Genomic DNA, 25,443 nt, shown 5'->3' with positions numbered 1-25,443 from the left:
CCCACCACCACCTTTTCATCCTCTAGTAATATTATTCTCAACTCTCTGGTGTGTGTGTATATAGTGTTGCCTATACAGCAGTTGGTTTTATTTGAAAGTCGTGTTCTATTTTACCCACTTTTCATAAAAACAAAATGGCTGTTGCTAGTTAGAATTGACATTTTGATGTGTGTTTTTGAAATTTAAACCCAGTTTCCTCAAAAAAGTAACTCTGCAATGTTTCCAGAAATGTCCTTAATGTAGTTTCCCATTAGTGGTCAGTGTTTGGATGGCTGGAAAGTGAGTGTAGTGTAATTTCCAGGATTGTTGTTTAATGGGTCACTGATTGATATTAATACATTTGGCAATATTTTGCTATAAATTGGGACTGTATTTTCAAGTTTTCACTAAATAACATATGTGAGAAAGCTGCGGAAATAATAGATTTGACCGTAAAAATAGCGGCAAAATGTTTGTTAAATTTAGATGGAACGCATTATTCATTTCCGTTGATTATTTATCAGCTAATTAGATGAATAATCAAAGTGAGTAATTTTGAAAAGGCGATTTGATTTAATGTACTTTTCGTAAAAATGATTATGTTCAATTTAGCATCGTCCTTGTCTATTAGTTTCAATTGATTTAATCCATTTTTTTCAGTGGACTATGTGCTAAATCAAGTGAATTATTCTTGAGTGATGACCAGCCAAAACTCGCCGTTTCCTCAGGTAAGCGGCTAGAATATATAATCCATTTCCGCATCATTCATTGGATAACAATTGAAACTTTCTAGAGGTATCAGCACATTTTCGAATATCAACAAACAGATAGTCAATGTTACCCCATGACCACTTCCCATCCACCTACAGTTCCTGCAAGGGGCATTAAAAGAAGCACTCCTAGTGAAAATTCCCGTATACATGATGAACCATCATGGGTAAGTTATTCCAGTTACCACCAAGCTCTCATAGAGGGGAAATTTTATTTTCACACTATTGTTTATGTTCTTGTTAACTTCATTATGCCGCCTATTATTATTCAAAATGATGCGCAAATTCTATGCGTCAATTGTAGAAGGTAAATGAAATTACTGTGACATAACACAACCTTGGAATCATTGTCATTCCAGTTCTGTGTGTGCATATTATTAGCCAATTAATTTATTATCTTCACACATTTTTCAAACTGAATATTTGCGTCTACAAATGACTTTGCGTCGAATTATGTTTCACAGATTTCTGGCTTTTTACTAGGACATTGTTTAACAACTGAAGCAGAATGAACTTTAAGTGAGAATGTAAACACATAGTGCCAATACTGTTTATCACAATTTAAACAATAATATTTGCTGTTGTAAACATTCCTGTCTACTGGACTGTGGAAGACCTATTGACGTTGTGTAATTGTCTGCATTCATTACCGATGCGTGTATTTTTACTTGCATTTTAATTGCGTCTGTGGACTGTTTACACAGGTAGGAAAACATTTCTATGTTCAATGAAAATTGCGCTTCCCAGTAACTCAATTCGCTGCAATGCAGGTGCCGGTGGGTTGTCGCACAATTAACATAACCAAAGAAACAATCCGATTTTAATTATTTTGCATTAGAATCACTAGTTGGAATAGAGAATTTGTCTTTTTGCTTGCTTATTGGGGAATACAATACAATTAAAAATGTATTTCGTGTAATTTTTCAAACAAATTTTACTGAACCAAGTCCATTCAAACATTTTTAAATTTATAATTTATTCGTATTTTTTAATTGCTTTTACTTTGGAACAGACCTTAAGGCCAGGTAATACTTTTGATCCAAACATCCATCATACTTATACTATATTTCAGAATTATTGACATCTCGGTAGGCCATGTCTGTGTAAAACGCCTCTAACAATGTGAACGACTTTTAGCATTTTGGTTCTAAAACTGTCAATGTAACATTTTGAGGTTATGAAGTAAATTACTCTTTTAAGCTAATGAATTGATGTTTTAATCAGATTCTGAATCTACCATAACACAGATTTCTTCTGCTTCAGATTCCAGTTCCTCTTCAGAATCTGATGAATCAGATTCTATGTTGACGTGACACACATTACATACACATAGGGATAAATATAAATCTAAAAACACTAAATATCGCTTATATTAGAAGATTCTGCCAACATAAATTTGAATTTCCAAGGCACACAGATGTCAATAATTCTGAAATATAGTATGTTTGTATACAGGGTCCGGCAACATTTGTGTCCACCCCTAAAATCGTGTTTAATTTCAAAGATAAAATTTTGAAAATTTGTATACGCTCAAAGTTGACAAAGCTCTAGAAAAATTTGTTTTTAATCACTGATAGTTTTGGCGTCGCGACGCCTTAAAAATGTAAATTTTAGCGAATTGTGAGGGTTTGTAAATTCAACCTCTAATTTAAATGTTTTTTAGTACAAATGTGTTAAAAATATCTCAATTATCATTTTAGATTTAAGGCAAATTAAATTCAAAATTTGAGAAAAAAATGCTATTTTATTTTACGTCAAAGTTGGGAACTACGTTTACACCCATCTGTCAACATCTTGTGTCACAAATGACATCTATCCTTTGGTTCTCTTTAGATCGTAACAAAAGTCTTACTTGGTGAAATTGTCGCTTTGTCCATGTTAATTAACGATTTCTAATGCCCAAGTTAATCAAAATTGACCTTCATGCAGGTGAATGAAGTGACTTGTGAAATTTTGGTGTAAACGTAATTTGCACACTGCGCCGTCATAATTTTTAAAACTAACTTGATAAAACAGCGTTATTTCCGCAAAAACTCAAAAATCGCCAAAAATTATACTTCTTAAGCGCCGCGACGCCAAACAAACCGTGATAAAAAACAAATTTTTGCGTCAGCTTCTAGAGCTTTACCAACTATGAGCGTATGCAAATTTTCAAAATTTTATCTTTAAAATTAAAGACGCGTATATTTTAAAATTTTAATGTATGGATTTGGTCCACCTATGTTTCAAAATTATAATGTAAATTGGCCTTTGTCTTTAGGTTTTGCTTGCATTCTGGTCCTTAAGCACTTTTTGATAATAGAAATCTTTTGATGAAATATTTTCTATATTTAGGAATTAAGTAGAGTTAGAAGTCGTTTAAGAATTTTCGAATAGAAAAGATGCTGAAACATGGCGTTTAACAAAAGACATATGAAAGTGGCTTTTTCCACAAGGTTAAATGACTCCAAAAAAACTGTCAAAATTGACAGTTATTTTGAAATCTAAATGTAATTCTTAAATTTTTGTTTTAAATATCTAGACGATTCACTGTAAACAACATGCATAATGGTAAAAATTAATTGGTTAGGTCGTTTCTGACGATTTAGTTTTGACAGGTCTGTGAGGATATGTATATTCATATCACTTGATAGTGACTTTTACTTTCGTATATATGTGGTATGAAGTCGTAGAAAAATGATATTTAGAATAGAAAAAAAAAATTATTGTCAAGACTTATGGTTTCTTCCTGATGATGGAAGGTCGTAGGAAAAATAGTGTACATAACTCGTCGGAAAGTGTCTTTCTTACACTCGTGCGAAATTGGTCACTTTCTTTACTTGTTATGTAAATATTTACAGTATGTCTCCGGATTGAGGTCACAAGAGGAAAAAAACCGTTATTTTTCATTTTACAAAAAAATGACAAAGAAATAATATTTTTTGCTTAATTTAAAATAAATAAATCTTTAATTAAAATTTGAATATTTCCAAGCTATGTTCTTAAAATCGAAAAAAACGAAAAATAACAAAAAACTTTTTTAATTTTTAATTTTGCAAAAAATGTCAAAGAAATGAAATTTATTCCTTAACTCAAACCAATTTCCACTATCTGATTGACTCATTACTTGTTTTAGCACATAGTTCAATTCTAACTCGTAATTCTTGAAGTCTGTTTCCATTTTTCTCAATTATTGTTAAGGATGCAATTGCATTTCTTTTCCAATTTTTTAATACTTACACATTATTGGGTAAATTTTCCTTTAATCTTTGCACTATTTGATATATAGTGAATTCACAGCCCGCTATTATTTAAATACGATTACAAAATTTAATAAACAAAAATAATGAAAAAAATAATTTTAAGAGTACAGTGTGGGACACAGAATTTCAAACGACCTTTCATTCAAATTTCGTTCACTCTAAAACAGTCTTTACTCACTCATAAACTCATAACCAAACTTTTAATTTTTGGCATATTTATTACAGTGACATGAGTAATAAGACGAACTAGGTGCCAAATTTTTCTCTTTTTCTCTTGCTTTGTTGATTACAGACTGTCGGCATTTTAATAATTGCTTGAAATTTTACGGTGACAGCTTTGAAAGTTTTAAAGTGTCAATCATAATGACAATAAGGTATAGACTAGAATTAAATTTTTTAAACGTCAGAAAATTACCGTTTTGAAGGTATTTTTACAAACTACAGCAAAAAGTACATAAATGGATAAGAAAAAAATAAAAATAAAATCTACATAAAAAGACATATAGACAAGCACTCATTGGAGTTTACAGAAAAACTAGTTGTGTTGATCAGTAAAATAAATAATATCTAAATTTTCTATTACTTATTTTTCAATTTTCTCCGGATTTAGTTTTATCTCGGTTTTATTTCAGTTGTTTTGGTATCTTATCAGTGTTTGTTTAGTTTAGAAAGGTGACGCTTTGAATCCTGATGGCCGTTTTATTGTAGTTTAATAAAAAAAAAAACAGAACCCTTGAACATACCCCAAACCGTACATGTACAATTACACAATGTTTATACCAAATGTTTAAATATAAAAATATAGTTTATGGTAGCGGCTTCTTTTCCTCAAGAGAAACGCCACTTATTAAAATCAATCCGAGCTCTGCTAAAAACATAATTTGACATTAATTAATTACAAAACCGTACTCTCAATTTACAAGAAAATACGATTTTTCACGCATGTTTCGGATACAAGTATTTGCTTTGGGTGTGCTAAATGAGTTCTTTAGGTCCTTATTTCGGTAAAAAAAAATGTTTCGGAAGGTACAGGCAATTTCTGAGTTGGTGTCCTCTAAGCCATAAAATGGGGCTGCTGTAAATCAGTAATAATCACATCCTATTTACCCGACTTCTTTTGTGAATGTTCTCCATCTTTGTTCATAACTTATGATAACAGGGGTTGGAAAAGGAAAACAACAAACCACCAAAACGGTGTCGATAATAGAACAGCAATAACAAAACTGATCCAAAAAAGGTTGTGAAGAATAACAGGATTCGCCTTCTGCCTACATTTTCATTTAAACATAGAAATAAAATAATACAAAATAAATAGAATATTGAAGTAGCGGTGATGTTATCGGGGATAATTGAAGTTACAAAATTTGTTAAATTTTTTGCTGTCGGTTTTGCCTTTGAAAAGCTGGGACCTATCATGGGTCCCAACCATTTTATGACTTAGCGGACACTAACTCAGAAATCGCCTTAATTACTGTGGAATTCCATGAAAATCATCAACAGCAGCCTTTCCTCAAAAACTGTTGCATGAGTTCAAGAAAGATCGCAAATAAACCTTTTTTGCAAACAGCGATCAGGCAAACAGGAAACAGGAAATCAGGGAAATTAATATAAAATCACAATTAGGGTGAATCAATAGAAGATCAGAGGAAATCATTACATCAGGGGAAGTTAGACGAAATCACTAAAAAATTTGAGAAAAATATCAGAACATCAGGGCCAATCAAAAGGAAATCAGGGGAAATTAGACGAAATCATGAAAATCAGGCAAATTTAGACAAAATTACAAGAAAATCCGAGGAAGTTAGACAAAAATAAATACAAGGAAATCAAGGGAAGTTTGGCGTATGCAATTTTAAAAAAATATCTTCTGAGATTAATATGTTCCTGGGAAATTAAATCACTATGAATCAGAGGAATTCGTTACGAAATCAAGGAAACTTAGACGAAATAAAAAAAATCAAAGAAAGTAGACAAAATCATCGGAAAATCATCAGGGACAATCAATAGGAAACCAGGGAAAGTCAGACGAAATCACAATAAAATCAGCGAAAGTTAGACGAAATCTAAAAGAAATCAGGGTAAATTAGCGAGGAAATAAGAGGAAGTTAAGTGTATGCCATTTTTGAGAAGTATTAACCTCTGACAAGTCATGTCATCAATTAGAAATCACTAGACAATAAGGAAAAATCATTAAGATATTAAGATATCAATAGGAAATCAGGAGTTGGACGACATAAAAAAAATCAGGGGAAGTTAGACGAAATCACAAGACAGTCAGCGAGAAAATCAGGTGAACTCAGCCTCTGGTCAATAGCAATTTATGAATGAATAAACTTAAACAAACAGGTCGTTTCTAAACAATGGGTGCCAAAATATAAATTATTGTAGCCCATTTATAATTATTGCTGAAATCTCAAAATGTTCTAAAGTTTTTTGACTCGGCCATTTTTCTGTATGTCCGTTTAATATGGCAGCGAAAATCCCAAACACCCTGTGTGAATATTCTTATTATCGAGGATTATTGAAATGCAATGTTTATTTACTCACCAATTTATATAAATTTGCGAGATTCTGTTATATATTTTTTTCTTGATATGACGTGGTGCCTAAATGAGAGACTACACCGTGTGTCTTATATTTTTTTTTTTTTTACTGTAATAGAATTTGCAATGGGCTCAGAAACCATAAAAGACGCAGCCTGCCTGATTTATGAATTTTCTGCGTAGTACTGTTAAATTTTTAAGATCGAAGCCAGTTGGTTCTTTAATTTTTTTTTGAACTGTTTATTTGTTTTTTATTTTAAAATTATCAGGAAAATTAACATTTTGCTATGCGTAATTATTTCTATAAAAGTTTCAAGAATCGAAAAACACAAAATATGAGGTAACTTAAAATTTCCTTTTCTAAATGTTAAATGTTACTATTAATTAGGTGGCCCTCGGAATTCGGTAGATCTAATAAATAAGCAATCCCAAATTATAATCCAACTCCACGGAAAAGAGAGGTTTACGAAAGAAGCGAGATCTACAGAATTCCGAGGGCCACCTAGTAAATAATATCAAAATTTTCTATTACTTATTTTTCAATTTTCTCCGGATTTAGTTTTATCTCGGTTTTATTTCAGTTGATTTGGTATCATATCAGTGTTTGTTTAGTTTAGAAAGGTGACGCTTTGAACTATGTCTCGAAAATTTCAGAAAAAAATTCGTTTTTAATTAAAACTTTGTTTTTGTAGATAACCCCAAAGGACATGGCTCCCCCCATGGACAACAGCGTCAAACACGAATGTAACGTAAGTTTAAGGTCCCCTAACAACATGAACATAAGCTCAGACTGTAATAACTTCAAAAATGTCCGTCACGACGTCAACGTGAATCACGTCACAAGTCTCACAAGATCAAACCCAAAATTTGCTACAATTCCGTAAGTTCGATGATTTACTTGATTGTAAATGTAATTGTAAATTAGTTGGTTTCATGGCAACATCTCTCGGGAAAACGCCGAAAATTTGTTATCAGCTCGAACGGACGGACTATTTCTTGTTAGAGAATCAACGAATTTTCCAGGCGACTATACATTGTGTGTTTGTTATGACAATAAAGTTGAGCACTATAGAGTTAAATCGCACGGGGGTAAATTGACAATAGACGATGAGGAGTTTTTTGATAATCTCGAAAAAATGATAGAACATTACAAAAACGACGCCGACGGCCTCTGTACCAAATTAGTTAAAGCCTTATGTAATGAGAAGGTGAAGGAAAACGACGATCTTTGTGTCATCTCTGAACAGGAGCTCGAAGTAAGTTAAAAAATATCGTGGCTGTGGCTCAGTAGTAATACAGGGTGATTCTTAAATATATCAACTTCAGATCAGTTGGACGAAGAGCGCAAAAATCCGATCATGGAATCAAGTTTTGTTTGTTTAGTTGAATTTTATGGGTAATTATGGAACATTTGTTTGAAATTGTTGTTCACCACACACTTGATTGTTTCTGTGTTTCCGTGTTCAATGCACTACAAATTATAGTCACGATCCCTGTATATGTCATCCTTTTTAACATTCTCCATCATTCGTATTACTAGTTTATGTATTTAAGAATCACTCCCTTTTGTGGCTTGTTACTTAACTCTTCTTCCGGTGACAGATTTGCGAACCCATCGGGAAGGGGGAGTTCTGCGAAGTGATGTTGGGTAAATGGAAGAAAAACAAAGTTGCAGTGAAAGTTTTAAAGGATTCCAGTGAAGCAGAAGCGATCTTAATGAAATCTCTACATCACGAGAACTTGGTCAACTTCTTAGGGATTGTGAGAAAAAAGGATCAAATCTATTTAGTAACGGAATATATGAGCAAAGGGAGTTTAGTCGATTATCTCCGGTCGAGGGGGCGACTCCATGTTACTAAAAAAGATCAAATCAACTTCGCGTTTGATACCAGTTCTGGAATGGAGTATCTTGAGAAAATGCACGTGGTACATAGAGACTTGGCGGCCAGAAATGTGTTAATTGCGGAGAACGGTGTGGCAAAAGTGTCTGATTTTGGATTAGCAAGAAACGAAATGAATCCGATGTCGGAGTCTGCTAAACTTCCTATCAAGTGGACGGCGCCAGAAGCGTTGAAACGAAACGTAAACTGACGCTTTTGAAACAATTATTGTCTAATTTTCTTTTTTAGATATTTTCCAACAAATCAGATATGTGGAGTTTTGGAATTTTACTCTGGGAAATCTACTCGTTTGGTAGAGTTCCTTATCCAAGAATAGTAAGTGTTTGTAATTAACCCATTAACGCCCGCTCCCAGAAGTAATAATTTTTTTTCATAAATTTTACATATGAGGTTTAGTTTGATCCTACATAAAAATTTTGAAAAAAAATATTTGTCTTCTATTTTTTCTAAGCTGACCTATATACAAGGTCCGGCAACACTTGTGTCCACCCCCAAAATCGTCTTTAATTTTAAAGATAAAATTTTGAAAATTTTCATACGCTCATAGTTGACCAAGCTCTAGAAGCTGACTCAAAAATTTGTATTTTATCACCGATAGTTTTGGCGTAGCAACGCTTAAAAAATGTAATTTTTAGCTAATTGTGAGGGTTTGTGAAATCAACACCTAATTTAATTTTTTTTCAATATAAATGTGCTAAAAATATCTCAGTTGTCATTTTAGATTTAATGCAAATTGTACAGTATGTCCCCGGATTGAGTTCACAAGAGGAAAAAAAACGTTATTTTTTATTTTACAAAAAAATGACAAAGGAATTACATTTTTTGTTTAATTTAAAATAAATAAATCTTTAATTAAAGCTTTAATATTATGAAGCTGTGTTCTTAAAATCGAAAAAAACAAAAAATAACTAAGAACTTTTTTATTTTTAATTTTGCAAAAAATGTCAAAGGAATGAAATTTGTTATTTATCTTAAACCAAATTCTACTATTTGATTGACCCATTACCGGTTTTAGCACATAGTTCAATTCTAACTCGTAATTCTTTAAGGACTGTTTCGAATTTTCTCAATTATTGTTAAGAATGCAAATGCATTTTTTTTTGCAATTTTTTAATACTTACACATTATTGGGTAAATTTTTCTTTAATCTTTAACGCACTATTTGATATTGTGAATCCACAGCCTGCTATTATTTAAATACGATTACAAAATTTAATAAAAAAAAAATGAAAAAATTAATTTTAAGAGTACAAACTAATAATTTTGAAATTTTAATTGCAGATTTATCTGTTTTGAAATAAGCAAAAAATGTTATTCCTTTGTCATTTTTTTGTAAAATGGAAAATAAACTTTTTTTCCCTCTTTTGAACTCAATCCAGGGACATACTGTATTTAAAATTTGAGGAAAAAATGCTGTTTTATCAAGTTAGTTTACACCCATCTGTCAACATCTTGTCTCACAATTGACATCTATTCTTTGGTTCGCTTTAGATTAAAAAAAAACTCTTACTTGGTGAAATTGTCCCTTTGTCAATGTTAATTAACGATTTCTGGTGTTCAAAAGTGCAACATGCCTTAGTTAACAAATTTGACTTTCATACGAGTATATGAAGTGACTTGTGAAATTTTGGTGTAAACGTAGTTTGCCACTGCGCCGTCATAATTGTGAAAACTAACTTGATAAAACAACGTTTTTTTCGCAATTTTTAAACACAATTTCCATTAAATTTAAAATAAAAACTCAAATATTTAAATCACAGGTATGTTGAAAAAAAAATTGATATCGCGATTACCGCAAAAACTGAAAAATCGCTAAAAATTATACTTCTTAGGCGTCGCGACGCTAAACAACGCGTCATAAAAAACAAATATTTGCGTCAGCGTATGCAAATTTTCAAAATTTTATTTTTAAAATTAAGGACGATTTTGGGGGTGGACACAAGTGTTGCCGGACTCTGTATAGGACACTGGCGGGATTCATGTAGAAACGTTTATTAAATAAGTAGAAGTAATATATAGTAACCTCAGTTGACATATACCTAGTAAACATTTTATGGCTTAAGTCAAACCACCCTTAGAAATAAACCTGGGTGTTGTAAACTGCAGCCGACAAATTTCTAGGTAGAGGGTTGACCGATGGTTGAATAGGCCAGGACTCATTTCGTGCTCATTTATAGTCCCCAATCGCAAAGATTAGTACTGCCTGACCCTCTCATAATGTGGCCATAAAATTTACTAGGTGTATGTCAACTGAGTTTACAGTACATATTTTAGTGACCAATACAACATGACTCGAAACTTTCTATGCTGGATATTATACAGGATGTCCGGAAAGTGGCGCACCACCTTGCAAGAGGGTAATTGGGTGGTCCCCAGAGTGTTAAAAAAAATTCCAGCTTCTTTGTTTTCGCAAGAGGATCAAATGAAAATTAGGAAAATGACAACATTGCTAAACTGTACCTACCATAAATTAAATTTCTAGTATTCAAAGCCATAGTAACGTTGCTGTTGTATTGTTGGCGTTAGTCAGGTCGGCTCATGAACGAGTAATGTAACTACAGTTCATCAAACGCTCTAGTGCGGTTATGGCTTTGACTTTTTAAATCGTTTACAGCCACTTTACCGCAAACCCCCATAAACATAATAACCTTCAAGTGGTTGGGTCTTATCTGCCTTGAAATGAACCGTAATAAATTTTTACCCAGCTGGCCAGTCTTACAAATCGAAACAATGAAATTCCTCAAAATACGACTTGAAGTGCAATTATATGAAACTTACAAATAAAATTATAATAATTATCTTATAACTCGATTGATTGACACAGTAAACTTGTGGAATAATCTTATTATCTCACGTAAACTATAACAAGATAGCCAATTACCCAATTATTCTGTTTCATTTATGTTTAAGATACTCATATACATTTAAAACTATTTCTTTAGCTTCCGGTTTTACTTCGGGTTCAACATCTTCAACGCCAATTACTTCAACATCTCCATTAATGTTCTCATCCTGTGGTTGAACCACCTCAACGATTTCGATAAATTCCATGTTGTCGCCATTTTCTTGGAGATCAAATTCGTTGTGATTCCAATGTCTCCACATAATGATTCTTTAATTATAATAAATGTATGTATTATAGTAAATGTATTTATGAAAATAAGGATTTACTATTGTTAGTCTAGAGAAAGACTGTTTGAAATTCGAACTCGAAATTCAGGAACCAAAAAAATACAGAAAAAAGAAAAGACACGTTGACGAAGCTGAATTTTACTAGAAACTGATTCTTTTCAAAAGTGTAAGCACTAAAGTAAATTCTCACCCCCACATTTGCCCTTTTACTTTAATTGTAAACCTACATAATAAAAGAAACTGGAAAGTCCCAAAAACTTGGCGTCTTGGTGAGTTTATATACCTGAGATAATCAGATTATATCATCCATTTTTATCCACTGTCCAAGCAAATCTCATCCCCTCATTAGCCCTTTCTTTACAGTTTATGAGGGTCAAAGATCAAATATGCCGAAAAAACATTGAAACTAGAATTCCTGGACGTGTTTTGAATGTTGTGTCTTGATTATTGTTATCGGTCAGCTCTATTAAGTATAGCAATCAATAAATAGACGTCTAAAATCAGATAGTTTCAAAAATTAATGATAATTTATAATCATTCATCGCTTTATATAAATTAATGTTGATAATGAATTATCATAAAAATGAATCATTTTAAAAAAAAATTCCTGTATTCATATGATTAAAAATAATTGTAATTGTACCTAAAGTTTCAAATAACTGCTCTATCAGAATGATAAACGCTAGCTACTTTGAGGAATTTCATTGTTTCGATTTGTAAGACTGACCAGGTGGGTAAAAATATTTATTACGGTTCATTTCAAGGCAGATGAGACCCAACCACTTGAGCGTTATTATGTTTATAGGGGTTTGCGGTAAGGTGACTGTAAACGATTTAAAAAGTCAAAGCCATAACCGCACTAGAGTGTTTGGTGAACTGTATGGTTTCATGTGAATTATGCCACACTGATCGAGATTGTTGATTCAAAAAATTTCTTAACAGTTTTCAGGCATTTCTTACAAGATTTTTTCCGATTTTCCTTGCACCATGCCTTTGCGCAAAATGTTCTTTAGGTAACAAATTCATTTGAACGGAAAATTAATGCACAGAAATCGTTAATTTTGGCATTAAACTTTTACTCTTCAATCCATCATATCTCGAAAAATTGAAGACATGGATTTTTTTTAACATTCTTCTGGTGATCTATGGCATTGTCCGATGATACAGTTTCACGGTGGTGCGCGACTTTCCGGACATCCTGTATTTATAACAAAAAGGATTTTTTTTTTCATAAATTTTCTCCTTATTTCTTATGTTAGGTGCAACCCCTAGAGTCTGAACTTTATAGTTTAGCAACAATTTTTCGAAAATCAAAAGCGACGAAAATTTTGTGGGATAGATTATATAAAATTCGTGTATAGATGATTGTTATCATTATTGTGATAACCGCCCTGGACCACTTTTCATTTTCTAATTTGAATGGAATATTTATCTGGTAACCAGTCGTATTGTTCATTATCTCTCACAAATGGTAAGAATGTTGTTAATGCATGATTGGAAGTGTCCGGCTTTTTTTTCTATTACCTCTAGCCTTAAAGGCTTATTTAGAAAATTTTGAGATTGAAAACTTGCTCATTCCATCAAATCAGTGATCATAAGTACCTCTTTTCTACACCTTATGGTTCTAAGTGTAATAAATTTTAAACTTTCGCGACTCATAAAGTTTTTTAAAAAATGCTACGAGTTACATTAGACATTTGGAAGTCTTTTTTGATCAACCAGAGTTGATTTTAGCTCTACTTTTATGTCCAAATCTTACTCATGTATGTCAATTTCTATCTTTCCCAGTATATTATGTAGTCACCCCCCTCCCCTATGAAGACTATCATCCCCTTTATAGTTAAGAATAAAATTGTTTGCATTGGTAAAGCAATATGCAAAAATTCGGCAAGAAAAATATGCGCAGACTTCTGTAAACTTAACCCTTTAACTGTTGTAAACGTATATATACGTTTTGACATTTTTTTCATAAACTACAAAAGATGAAAATTTGAAATTTTGGGAACAAAAATAAGCGAATTAGACAAATCGAATGACAATATTCACATATTTGTGACACTTCCGGCTCGACCGGAAGTAGTAGTCAACTTACACCCCATTTATTGCATTTTCAGATTCTACATCCAAATTAAAGATAACGTTATGTATAATGTGCTATACTTAAATTGAACCCATTTCAGAGATATCTTGATTTTTGTAAAAAAAAATTGCACAACAGAATTGATTTTTTTTTTAGATAACTACGATATAATATATTTCAAAATCACCACGTTATTTGGAAAATAAGCACAATACAAACGTACAATAAAATTTTGCGTTAACTTAATGAATTGGACACTTATTTCCTACTAAAAATATGAAAAAAAGAAGTGTTTTTACTCTTTTGTTTCCATTTTTTTTAAGCAAGCTTTGAAATGGTAACTATTAAATTTTATGTGGATTTTTTATAAACAAATTTGGTGGTGTAATAAAAATGTTTTTGGAAATATATTTTTTTTGTAATGCAAATTTAATTAATGTTTTTTGAAAAATTGAAATATTTCAGGAATTATACAATTTAGGTATAGCATGATATGTAGAAAGTCATCTTCAATTTGCATATAGAATTCAAAAATGCATTAAAATATAGGGTGTTCTATTTAAAATAAGCAAGTTGACTGCCACTTCCGGCATAACAGGAAGTGTCACGTAAATACGAATCTGTTTATTCGATTTGACTTATCCGCTTACTTTTGTCCCCAAAATTTCAAATTCTTATCATTTGCATTTTCTGAGAAAAATGGCAAAACGTCTATATACGTTTACAACAGTTAAAGGCTTAACGAATCCGCCCAGTGTCCTATATATAGCACAGCATAATTTACGACCTATTATTACTATGTAAAAAGCAGAAAATATGTACAAAATATGTGGCTTTGTTAAGAATGAACCTTACATGTAATAATCCAAAAGTCAAATTATATATTCAGTTTATCATTTTACAGCAAAAAAAATTAAATACGGTGAAGTGACAAATGCACTCGAAGTTTTTCATATTTTTTTTGCTAAAAACTAAAACAACCATTTGCTTGAAAAAAAATGTTATTGGAAAGTCAAAAGGCAGTAGTTCATGGTAAAAATTAAAACATACAGAAAAAACAATTCTAAAGTACTTTAAAAAAATTGTAAACTGGCTGTCCTATATATAGGACACTGGGCGGTAATGGGTTAACTAACAACTACGTACATTTTTGTTTTTTTTTCAGCCACTTGCAGATGTTGTAAAACATGTAGAAAAAGGTTATAAAATGGAAGCCCCAGAAGGTTGTCCTTCGGAGGTCTATGAGATCATGCGACAGGCCTGGGATCTGAATCCAGATAAAAGACCGACGTTTCAAGACGTGAAAGCGAAGCTTTTACATCTGAAGCAACAAACTTCCTGAAAGAAACATTGTAGCATATAGTTTAGGTGTGTGTGTGAGTGTATGTGAAGGCACTTTGTGAACAATGTAATTACACTTTTTTGCAATTATTATTCTAATCATTAATTTAGATTTTTATTGTACAATTATTTGAATGTGATGTGTTCAGAATTGTTTATTGTTTTGCCGTACTTTTTTATACGTTATTTATTTTTCAAATTTGTGTTTATTGTACTTAAACAAGTGTTCAGGTTAAATCAAAAGTTCACGTTGTTTTTGTTTGCATAAGAGCGTCACTGGTTCATTGGGTAGTGTAAAATTGTGAGTGATCTTTGAACACTGGTTTGAAAAGCTGTAATTTAGCTTTCTATTATGCTTGTCCATTTTCACAAATTTCTGACAGTTGTGTCATGTTTTGTTACTGAGTCTCATGAATTGTAGTTGTAATTCTGACATCTGTTACAACAATCAATTAAATGATAGTGATTTAGAATTGGTGTTTGATTGAAGCTACTTTGGTAAAACATGTTTATTAGTACAAATGTAAGAATAAAATCACATAGCAATGAAAACAGAACAGTTTTCTAATAAATATGATTACAAGTAAGAACAACTTCAGTAGTCAACCATATATACCATGAAAAGTGAAACAGAACTCAAGTAAGATCCTAACAATGACGTGTGGACACACAAAAAAAAACTTTCAAACATCTTTCAGTTCAGCAGGCACTTCATTCTTGGGATGCTTATTCTCAAAGTGTTGTTTATAGGTTTTGGGGTCTGGCATTTGGGCCTAAAATCTCAATATTAACTAATTGAAATCAACGTTTTGGTACTCTTACCTTACACACAGAGCAAACATGAACCAAAGCTTTTTGAGCAGCTTTCTTTTGATCTGTAGCACTGTGGCCTTGCTGTTTTTTCTGCTTAGCAAGCTTTTCTTGTGCTTTCGCTTGTGACTGTAACTTTTGTTGACCTCTAGCCATTGCGGATTGCTTAATAATAGACTAATCACCTGCAATATAAATGAGACCTGTGAAAGTAAGTACAGTTATTTAAGTGAAATGTGGACTAACCTAAAAATTGAAATGTGGCAAGAACACAAATATGATGAAGCACACACTGATTTTTCTCACTTGTTGCTGTTAGTATAATGTCTGATTTGTTTCTTTTGTCTTTTTATTAATTATTCTCAATATATTTCGTACGTTTTTTGAATTTTTCGAAGTGACAGCTGCAATGCAGCGTCCACTCACTACAAATTCCGATTAGCGTAGGCGCCCTCTAGCCTGGAACCTATAAACTACTCACACGACTACTTCCGGTCATTTGACCGCGAAAACTTTTGTTTTAAAATATACCATAAACAAATTGGGGACACTGACATCGATTTTATACTTAGTAAACATTTTAATGAGTCACAAACTATTTTACACGCTTTTCTCCATTTCTTTTTTTTCACAAATGTCAAATTACAGTCACGGCTTAAATGAACTGTTGGAAGTATTTTTTTTAAATTTAGTTGTGTAAATAAGGATTGTTTGTAAGAAAATTTAAAAGAGTAAACAAAAAATTTCCCTTTTAAATATGCAATTGTCCGTTTTTTAGCTTCCATGTTTGCGTAGATTCTGCTGTTTTTTTTAAAGGTTTCAGGTCTTTAAAATAGTCAATTTTGTAAAAATCCAAACAGTTTTACAATACATATTTAAAATTATAAAATAAGTTATAGTAAATACAGACTTAACATAGAAACCGATCTAAGAGCCAAAAATTTAAAAAATTAGATGATGTAATAAAATAATTCTAAATAATATCGCCCATATTTGATAAAAAAAACTTTCAATTCCTTAATAAATTAAAATTGCAAGGCTAGAAATATCTAACGAATACCGGAAAGAAGGTAAAAGAAGAAAAACTAAGTGGAATGTGCGATGTATTTGTCAAGTGCTGTATGCCCTCGTTCTAAAGAATCCAATCTGTAAATAAAAATTTGCTTCTTATCTAACTGGACTGTAAATGAACCGAACAACAAACAGAAAAACTTGATGTTGTCTAAATTCGTAGTAAATCATAAATAAAGCCAAGACACAAATTATTTTTGTTGTTCCTGACACTTTGGCCAATGGTCAATCTTCAACAAAGACATTTTTACATCAAGTAATCTCTTCAAATTTTGACAGAACGTGAAAGTTATCCTATCACATCTGTTTTCATTTATTATAATTGTTAAAAGTGTTATAGGTGTATTGTAAATGTGCGCTAGCATTGGCACAATTGAATATGAACAACCAATAAAAATGCAAGCAAAATAACAATCTTCAGCAGATTTTACCATTTTTTAAACCTGCCAACATAGAGTTTCATAAATAAACTTTTAAAAAATTAGTTGTTATTTTTACGATTTTTTAATAAAATTATTGATTAATTTGTATTGGTGAATATCTCATTATTTATAATTAATATCATGGCGCTTAAAACGATTTTTGAATTTCAACGTCAATAATTTTTTTCTCATTTGTCAAGAAGACAATATTTAAGAACTCTCAATATCAAACTGCAAGTTTATTAACAAAGCTTAATAATATAGTTTTTGCAGGTTTAGCATAATCCCAATTTTTTTTATTTCGGGAAAAATTAAGTGAAATTTCATTTTAAAAACTTTAGATTTTTCTTACATACATATTATGTACATAAATATATTCTTATTCATTCGATTTTTTCTAGAATTTTTCGTTTCGTTAGCTTCATCTCAATCAAATTTTTCGATTTATTGTAGAAATTTAATTCGATTGTTTTTAGATTATTTCTAATGACTAATGACAAAAACACCTTATGCATACTTATATTTTCAATAATTTTCAATTTTTTCCCAGATTATTTTTTGACTTTTTAGTAGATTTTTCAACACTTCATTTTTTTCACATTTAATTGTTTCAAAAATTAAGTCTAGATACTTTTTCTATTTTGGGTTCTTTCAGTTATTTGAAATCTTTTAGCATTTCAAATTTAATTAAATTCTTTGTTTCGCCTCTTTCGATTTTGTTGATTTTAGACTTTTTGGGCCGAATCTTTTTCAATTTGGAATTTTTTTATGTTATTTGGAATCTTTGATTTTCATTCTCTCATTAGACTTCTAGACCCTCTGTTTACATTAGATTTTCTTTCTAGTTTTTATTATTATTTTTTAAATTGTTTTGGTTTTCTAAATTTTCTTTCATTCTAGACTTCTTAAATATTAATATACAGGGCGATTTTTTAAAAACGGCAGGTGTTCTAGAATTTTTATTTATGAACCGATTTCAAAAATTTAAAAAAAAAATTAAATGGTTTTTAATTTACTATAAACTGATTATCAAAATTACAATTTATTCCCCAAACACCAAACTTGACAAAAAATGCATTTTTTGTCAAATTTGCATTGTCAAAAAATGCATTTTTTGTCAAATTTGGTGTTTGGGGAATAAATTGTAATTTTGATAATTTGTCAACAACACCAAGAATTGATCCAATAAATTTTCTTTGAAGGTACTATAAACTGATTTTTCTAAATGTCTTAGTATCTTTTGGTCGATAATCAACTTTCTTATTTTAAATTGGCAACCATTTTTTTTTTTCATAATTTGGAAGATATTAATTTTCTTGATTCAGAAATGTGTAATATGTTTTACTTTTACAAATTTTTTTTTACCATTTACCATTTTACCATTTAATTTGTTTTTTAAATTTTTGAAATCGGTTCATAAATAAAAATTCTACAACGCCTGCCGTTTTTAAAAAATCACCCTGTAAAATCTTCTTATTTTCTATTTGTTGTTTCATATTTTTTTTTAGATTTTTGTCTTAATCAATTGAAAATTACGGCTACTTAGATTTTAGTCACTTTAGGTCCCAAATGTAAGTACCAACCTAACTCTTATCACGCCATGTAAAATATTAAAAATTACAAACCTGTTAATTTTGTAATTAATATTTCACATATTTGTAAATTATTTGCTCTTAAAATTGTCTTCAGAAATGAGAATTTCAGAATTGATGAGATTCTGTATAAAAATTCCATACTTTCTCTGAACTTATTATGCATTTTAATATGAGGGGTATTTAAATGACGAATCATATATTTCTAATCAACAAATTTAATCATTATTGTTGCATCTCCAGCTTTTACTCTTCTTCTTCTACTGGATCGCCTTCGGCTTCACTGTCATACTCATCAACTTCCGCTTCCTACAAAAAATATCGAATTACTCATCAGTTAAGCTATGTTTATGGTTTAACTCAAAAACTGATAACATTGTTAATCAAATTTTGATTACCTAACCCAATTATTACCTGGTACTGCTGATACTCGGAAATCAAATCGATGAGGTTGCTTTCGGCCTCGGAAAACTCCTGTTCATCCATTCCTTCGCCCAAATACCAATGCAAGAAAGCCCGACGTCTAAACATGACTGAAAATTGTTCTTGGATGCGTTTGAACAAATCCTGGATAGCTGTGGTGTTTGCCATGAATGTGCCAGATATAGGAGCATGTGGCGAAGGGACGTCACAAACGGCAGTCTTGACGTTGTGAGGAATCCATTCCACAAAGTATGAAGAGTTTTTAGTTTGTGTTTCGAACATTACTTGGTCTATTTCTTTCATAGACAAAGGTCCTCTGAAGATTGTGGCGACTGTTAAATATCTCCCAGATGTAGGATTGCAGGCTGCCATAATGTTTCTAGGGCTAAACATTTGTTCGGTTAAATCTTTAACACTTAACTTTCGGTAAGCTACACTGTTGGGAGCCGTCAGAGGAGCAAAACCAGGAACAAAAAAGTGCAAGCGAGGAAAGGGCACCATATTAACGCAAAGCTTCCTTAAATCAGCATTAAGTTGACCAGGAAAACGGAAGCACGTTGTTACTCCAGCCATAGTCAATGAAATTAGATGATTTAAGTCATCATACGTTGGTGTGGGCTTTTTCAAAGTTTGGAAACAAATTTCATACAAAGCCTCATTATCAATACATTGAGTTTGATCGGTATTTTCAATTAGTTGCTGTACGGATAATGTAGCATTGTAGGGTTCTAAGACAACTTCAGAAACCTTTGGTGATGGTACAACACTGAAACTTGTTAAAATACGATCAGGGTACTCTTCTCTAACTTTAGCTGTTAGCAACGTTCCAAAACCAGAACCAGTGCCACCACCAAGAGAATGAGAGAACTGGAATCCTTGGAAACAATCACATCTTTCAATTTCTTGTCTAACTATTTCAAGAACGTTTTCACAGAGCTCTGCCCCTTCTGTGTAGTGACCTTTAGCCCAGTTGTTTCCAGCGCCATTTTGACCAAAAACAAAGTTATCGGGTTTGAACAAAGTTCCAATAGGACCGCTGCGGATGCTATCCATGGTACCGGGTTCCAAGTCGACAAGGACAGCTCTTGGAACGTAGTTGGCATTTGCTGCTTCGGTAAAATACACGTTGATTCTTTCCAATTGGAGGTCGTTTTGACCCACATATTTTCCAGAAGCATCGACTCCATGTTCTAGCGATATGGTTTGCCAGAACTGCGAGATTTAATTTAATGTAAGTTTGACTTTTCGAATTCATTACTTACCCTGGAACCTATTTGATTTCCACACTGACCAACTTGAAGGTGCACTATTTCTCTCATATTTTCACTTTATTTTACTAAAAGGTGAAGTATAGTTAGTCAGAATCAACCTTTTTGATAAGATATGAAAACGATAGATAATACGAAAGCAAATATTACGAGTGTTACGAGAATATGATATTTATTTTTGTAGGTGAGTCAACCAACCTACTTGCATGAAATAGCCGAGTTCATTTTTTTAAGGAGCCTGGAAAAGGGGTCCGTTAAGTTAGCCCCCCCAGGTCTAGAATTTCTATCAAATATTACATAAGCCAATGCGCTAATTATGCGCTATTATGCGCCACAATTTTCATTTTTTGCGCTGCCTCCCCTAGAAAGTTACAATCATTTTTTTGTTACTTGCGTCAGCCCCCCCCCCCAGTCAACAAAATTAATTCATTTTTATGTCAATCAATTGCAAGAATTATGCGCTATTATGCGCCACAATTTTCATTAGTTACAATCACATTTTTGTTACTTGCGTCAGACCCCCCCCCCCCCAGATAACAAAATTAATTGATTTTAAATCAGTTGCGCCAGTTATGCGTTATTTTGCGTCAATTAATGTTTTTTTCCCTTCACTTAAAAACCTTCAAATACAGACTCCTATCGTTACTCACAGCCCCCACCCCCACTCCCCCCAGTTAACAAAATGCATCAATTAATTGCGCTCATGCGCTATTTGGCGCCAGTTAAAGTTTTTTTTGCGCGTTACTTTAAAACCTCGAAAAACAGCTTCCAATAGTTACTTGTTCAATCTTCGATGAACAATATTATAATTTTTTTAATAATTTAAATTTTTGTTAACTTAAAGTCAATGTTTTAATCAATTTGTAATAACGTTTTTGAAATAAGCTTGTCTTCAACAAAAAGGACTCATTATTTTAAAAAGGTCAAATTGTTACATAATAGGATAAAAATCAATTACTGCAAATTACAGTAAAAATTTATTTTTAATAGTTAATACAAAATTAAAACATCTAAAACAAATCTAAAGCATGACAACCGAGATATTTTTAAAACATTTACATATATTAAAAAAAAAATTAAATTAAGGGTTAATTTTACAACTTTCACAATTAGCTAAAAATTACATATTTAAGGCGCCGCGAAGGCAAAACTATCGGTGATAAATAACAAATTTTTGCATCAACTTCTAGAGCTTTGTCAACTATGAGCGTATACAAATTTTCAAAATTGTATCTTTAAAATTAAAGACGATTAACTATAGTCTGTTTTTGAAAGTTTTAAAGTGAAGTGCAAAAAAACTTTAATTGACGCAAAATAGCGCATAATTGGCCCAATTGATTAATGTAAGAAAGAATTTTTGTTTACTGGTGGGAAGGGGGGGGGGGTCTGTGAGTATCCATAAGAGTCTGTTTTTGAAGGTTTTCAGTGAAGGGCAAAAACATTAATTGGCGCAAAGTAGCGCATAATTGGCGCAATTGATTGACAAAAAATAAATTAATTTTGTTAACTGGGGGGGCTGACGCAGGTAACAAAAAATTGATTGTAACTTTCTATTGGAGGTAACGCAAAAAATGAAAATTGTGGCGCATAATTAGCGCATTGGCTTATGTAATATTTGATAGAAATTCTAGAACTGGGGGGCTAACTTAACGGACCCCTGGAAAAGATTGCACGAGTCTTCAGTGGAATGTTTTAATTAAATTTGTCCTTCAGATCCCTCCATGGATAAACAATGATTGTTTCACTATGACACATTTTTCAGATCAAATTAAGTATATGTAATTCTGAATTGGAGTGAAGTAAAATACATTTTATGACAAAAAAAAGAATGTTTAACGTACGTCAACAAATAACTGAGACGTCTTTGAAATTGGCGTCAGATTCCGGATTCATTTTCTCCTCAGTCATTCGCCTCGAATAACGCGCCTTTCACATGCAAATTTTCACCGATCGTCGTGCTTTTTCCACACAATTTTTGCCAAAATGACACTGAAATGACCTTCTGCCCCATCTTCAATCAATTTTCTTTCTCTACATGTGGACAAAGGGGTAAAACTCAACCCTTAAGGTCCTACCCCGGCCGAAGTGCATAGGAAATAGCGCAAAACGCCATAACTTTTTACGGCCACAAATTAAGAGTTGGAGTTTTGATTTTTTTTGTACGTGTAGATAACATCGAAGTGTACACGGGAAACTCCTTGATTTTTAAAATGTTTGTATAAATTTATTTAAAAAAAATAAAAACTGAAAAAACGCCATGTCGTTTTACGGACACAGTTTTAGGAATTTTTGCTTGAACTACGACTCAATAGAAGAGGAATTTTATTCTACATCCGGGAAACTCCTTGGTTTTTTCCCCACATTAATAGTTTCTTTAGAAAAAAATAAAATGTAATGTAAAAATGATTCCCAATTTTCTAAAAGTCGGCAACCAACACTTCAATGTTGCCATGATTTACAGCCCCTTACAACACGGTTCGATGACTACAACTCGACCGACCGGCGATTGACCATTGGGACCCCAAGAATTGAAGACTGCCGCATCTGAATGTAACAACATTTTATAACCCTCACGCAAGATTTCTAAAAATAAATTTTAATACATTTTGTCGACATTTTAATAAATTAGATTAACGATTGCAAAAGATTTTCAATCGTTAATCTAATTAAAAAGTCACTGTACAAAACCTTTTTTTTTTCTCAGTTGAGTGTGGTATTTTGAGTTTAGATTTAGTGCAATCAAACTCATCTTTGTTGACAAAAATTCGCTTTCGACTCTTGAAGTAGACCACAATTAATAACTTGCATTACAACATTGCATTTAAACAGTCTATTCTATATAGGACAACGGATTAATTGCATTTCACACATTGATTGTTATGCATTTTATTGCATCTTTGACCATTTGGTCCTTTGCCACAAGCAGAGTGGAGTGTTCAAGTAGCCATAAGACCAAAAAGGTCAACACCGAGTTGTCTCCCATACATGACCGTCAGGTTGAAATAAAAAGATTAGACGATTAAAAGCTTTTTAGCGCTCCTGTAACTTTTTGATTTTTAGATACCAGCATAGCTCTATATTGTTACTTCTATGTTTTGGCAATTTCCCCAAGTTTGTTAAAATAATTACCCAAAACATGATTTTACATTTTCAATGATTCCTTTATACATATCTCAAATTGTGCTACTGTCGCAACTTTTTAAACTTTTCCAAAATGATGAAAACATTCATTGAGGTGGACATTTGTTCTCAATTTTTGAAATATTTTGTTATGTCAAGATATGTTATTTTTTAATAATATAAAATGTATAGTTTTTTGACGTCCACGTATAAAAAGTAAAAACAAATTAGTGTTAAAGTTTAATACACCAGTATTACTTAGAATCCTTCTAGATCGATGGATATCTTTCATAATTTTGAAACTCACGTTAATATAAGTAGCTGATGGCAAAAGTACAACTACACAAATTTTAATAGCTATTTGTGTATTAAGAGCGTAAAAATTTACATTGTCTATTGAAAGAGACAAAAAGTCTAAAGTCGCGCGGCAACCTCTCGAAATCGGCAATTTGAATTTGCGCTCGAAATACACACAATATTTTATCTACAATCTTGCATTTTCCGCTATTAAAAACAACTTCTACATATAATTTTTAGATTATTAAGACCCAACCGCACACCACCTTCCATGTTGCCATAGAAAAATATATTTATGGCATAAGCGATTTATCGAAAGAAAATCGTGATCGAGAGTTTTTTCAATTTTATAAAAAAAATTGTAGCTCTAGAACATATTCTTTACCTACCTGTAATATTTTGTGTTATTCGAAAGTACCCAAATATCTGTTTTTAAATTTGGTGGAATTGATTTTATTAAATACCAGCGGATGCCTTGAAGCACTTGATGAACTAATATCTAAATCTAATTTATTTAAATTTATTATCAATTAAAACACAGCGTGACAAAGTTTTAGTAGCCAAAAAACTGTTATGTTCTATAGGTAGCCCACCTTTTGATAAAAAATATGCCGGTAACCGCAAGTCACAAAATTTCATGACTTTGTAATTTTTAAACATTTTTATTTCCAAAATAAAAGTCTTTACATTGTCAATACAATCAATTTCAAATTGCTGTAAAAAAATCGAATTTTGTAATAAAGAGTAAAAAAATCGTATCAAAGTTGGCGGCTAAACAAGTTATGATTTGCATATAATTTTTTTTAATTTTAGTTTTTTTATATGTATTTTAAATATTGATAACTATATATACATAAAAATCATAAGTAAAATAGAAAAAGAATCTTTTTTTATGTTTTTTTTAACTACTTATGTTAAAAAATTGACGTAACAAAAAGAATGTGAAGGTTTTGAGTGAGGTAAGGACGTCCTTTTTATATGTACTTTGTTTGGATTACATAACACATTCAAAATTAATTTGAATTTGTCGCAGTGTAATTTTGAAAATAAAATTGTGATGTACACATTTTTAACGAAACATTTTTTACTTGAAATATAAAGTTTATTTGATGATGCCATCATTTATTATTTCTCTTTATTATTCATTTATTATTTTCGAGGGACTGTAGTGTCCCACTTCAAATTCAAATTTCAAACTTTTCGCGCCACAACGACCGCAGGGATTTTTGCGTTAAGAAGTTGGTGGACTTGGTAGTTCACCGCCGCCACAGCGGAGGAGGCGGGCGACGCCGGAGGCCGGAGGCAATCATTCTTGGTACGACTTCGGAACTACGAAAGTGCTGTGTAATCGAGTGCGTTTCGCCAAATTTTTCCAAGTGTTAATTTTAATTCCTATTTTGCATTTTGTGTTTTGTTAATTTGTAGTTTGTCAAAATCTTGTAAATAATTTTC

General features: G+C 31.8%; 3 protein-coding genes across 6 annotated transcripts; 1 reads left to right on the top strand and 2 right to left on the bottom strand.

Moving 5' to 3' along the window:
* Positions 1-93: 93 nt before the first annotated feature.
* Csk (C-terminal Src kinase) lies at positions 94-15,461 on the top strand. Of its 3 annotated transcripts, none has more exons than XM_088047464.1 (8): positions 94-279; positions 640-707; positions 773-916; positions 7,227-7,414; positions 7,460-7,790; positions 8,137-8,616; positions 8,664-8,750; positions 14,813-15,461. In XM_088047464.1, exons 2-8 carry the CDS (start codon positions 678-680, stop codon positions 14,987-14,989), a joined length of 1,437 nt encoding a protein of 478 aa, XP_087903590.1. In that variant the 5' UTR covers positions 94-279; positions 640-677; the 3' UTR covers positions 14,990-15,461. The 3 variants fall into 3 exon arrangements, with proteins under 3 accessions (XP_087903590.1, XP_087903592.1, XP_087903591.1); XM_088047466.1 differs by lacking the exon at positions 14,813-15,461 and adding an exon at positions 10,710-11,160 and having other exon boundaries at positions 95-279; XM_088047465.1 differs by lacking the exon at positions 94-279 and adding an exon at positions 322-524 and having other exon boundaries at positions 775-916.
* A 21-nt stretch (positions 15,462-15,482) lies between these two features.
* Positions 15,483-16,253, bottom strand: LOC148167636 (transcriptional regulator Simba1). 2 transcript variants are annotated; one of them, XM_088047468.1, is made up of 3 exons: positions 16,045-16,253; positions 15,811-16,001; positions 15,483-15,761 (listed from the first exon to the last, which is right to left on the bottom strand). In XM_088047468.1, exons 2-3 carry the CDS (start codon positions 15,952-15,954, stop codon positions 15,672-15,674), a joined length of 234 nt encoding a protein of 77 aa, XP_087903594.1. In that variant the 5' UTR covers positions 15,955-16,001; positions 16,045-16,253; the 3' UTR covers positions 15,483-15,671. The 2 variants fall into 2 exon arrangements, with proteins under 2 accessions (XP_087903594.1, XP_087903593.1); XM_088047467.1 differs by having other exon boundaries at positions 15,811-15,983.
* Positions 16,254-19,085: 2,832 nt separating this feature from the next.
* Positions 19,086-20,685, bottom strand: LOC148167635 (tubulin beta chain-like). Its single transcript, XM_088047073.1, has 3 exons — positions 20,569-20,685; positions 19,298-20,518; positions 19,086-19,192 (listed from the first exon to the last, which is right to left on the bottom strand). The coding sequence occupies exons 1-3, from the start codon at positions 20,623-20,625 to the stop codon at positions 19,130-19,132; spliced, it is 1,341 nt and encodes a 446-aa protein (XP_087903199.1). The 5' UTR covers positions 20,626-20,685; the 3' UTR covers positions 19,086-19,129.
* Between the last annotated feature and the right edge of the window lie 4,758 nt (positions 20,686-25,443).

This window comes from Gnatocerus cornutus, chromosome 10, assembly GCF_029298725.1.
Source record: "Gnatocerus cornutus isolate USDA-ARS CGAHR chromosome 10, icGnaCorn1.1, whole genome shotgun sequence".
Lineage (NCBI taxonomy): Eukaryota > Metazoa > Arthropoda > Insecta > Coleoptera > Tenebrionidae > Gnatocerus > Gnatocerus cornutus.
This window is presented reverse-complemented; position numbering and strand designations above follow the sequence as displayed.

Excerpts from the sequence above, each read along its gene's own strand:
- Csk (XM_088047464.1), top strand. The coding sequence starts at position 678 with ATGACCAGCCAAAACTCGCCGTTTCCTCAG. Across the intron at positions 708-772 it reads AAAACTCGCCGTTTCCTCAG|AGGTATCAGCACATTTTCGA; the intron begins GTAAGCGGCTAG and ends GAAACTTTCTAG. Across the intron at positions 8,617-8,663 it reads CAGAAGCGTTGAAACGAAAC|ATATTTTCCAACAAATCAGA; the intron begins GTAAACTGACGC and ends TTTCTTTTTTAG.
- LOC148167636 (XM_088047468.1), bottom strand. The coding sequence starts at position 15,954 with ATGGCTAGAGGTCAACAAAAGTTACAGTCACAAGCGAAAGCACAAGAA. Across the intron at positions 15,762-15,810 it reads ATGTTTGCTCTGTGTGTAAG|GCCCAAATGCCAGACCCCAA; the intron begins GTAAGAGTACCA and ends TTGAGATTTTAG.
- LOC148167635 (XM_088047073.1), bottom strand. The coding sequence starts at position 20,625 with ATGAGAGAAATAGTGCACCTTCAAGTTGGTCAGTGTGGAAATCAAATA. Across the intron at positions 20,519-20,568 it reads GAAATCAAATAGGTTCCAGG|TTCTGGCAAACCATATCGCT; the intron begins GTAAGTAATGAA and ends TAAATCTCGCAG. Across the intron at positions 19,193-19,297 it reads CCGAGTATCAGCAGTACCAG|GAAGCGGAAGTTGATGAGTA; the intron begins GTAATAATTGGG and ends TATTTTTTGTAG.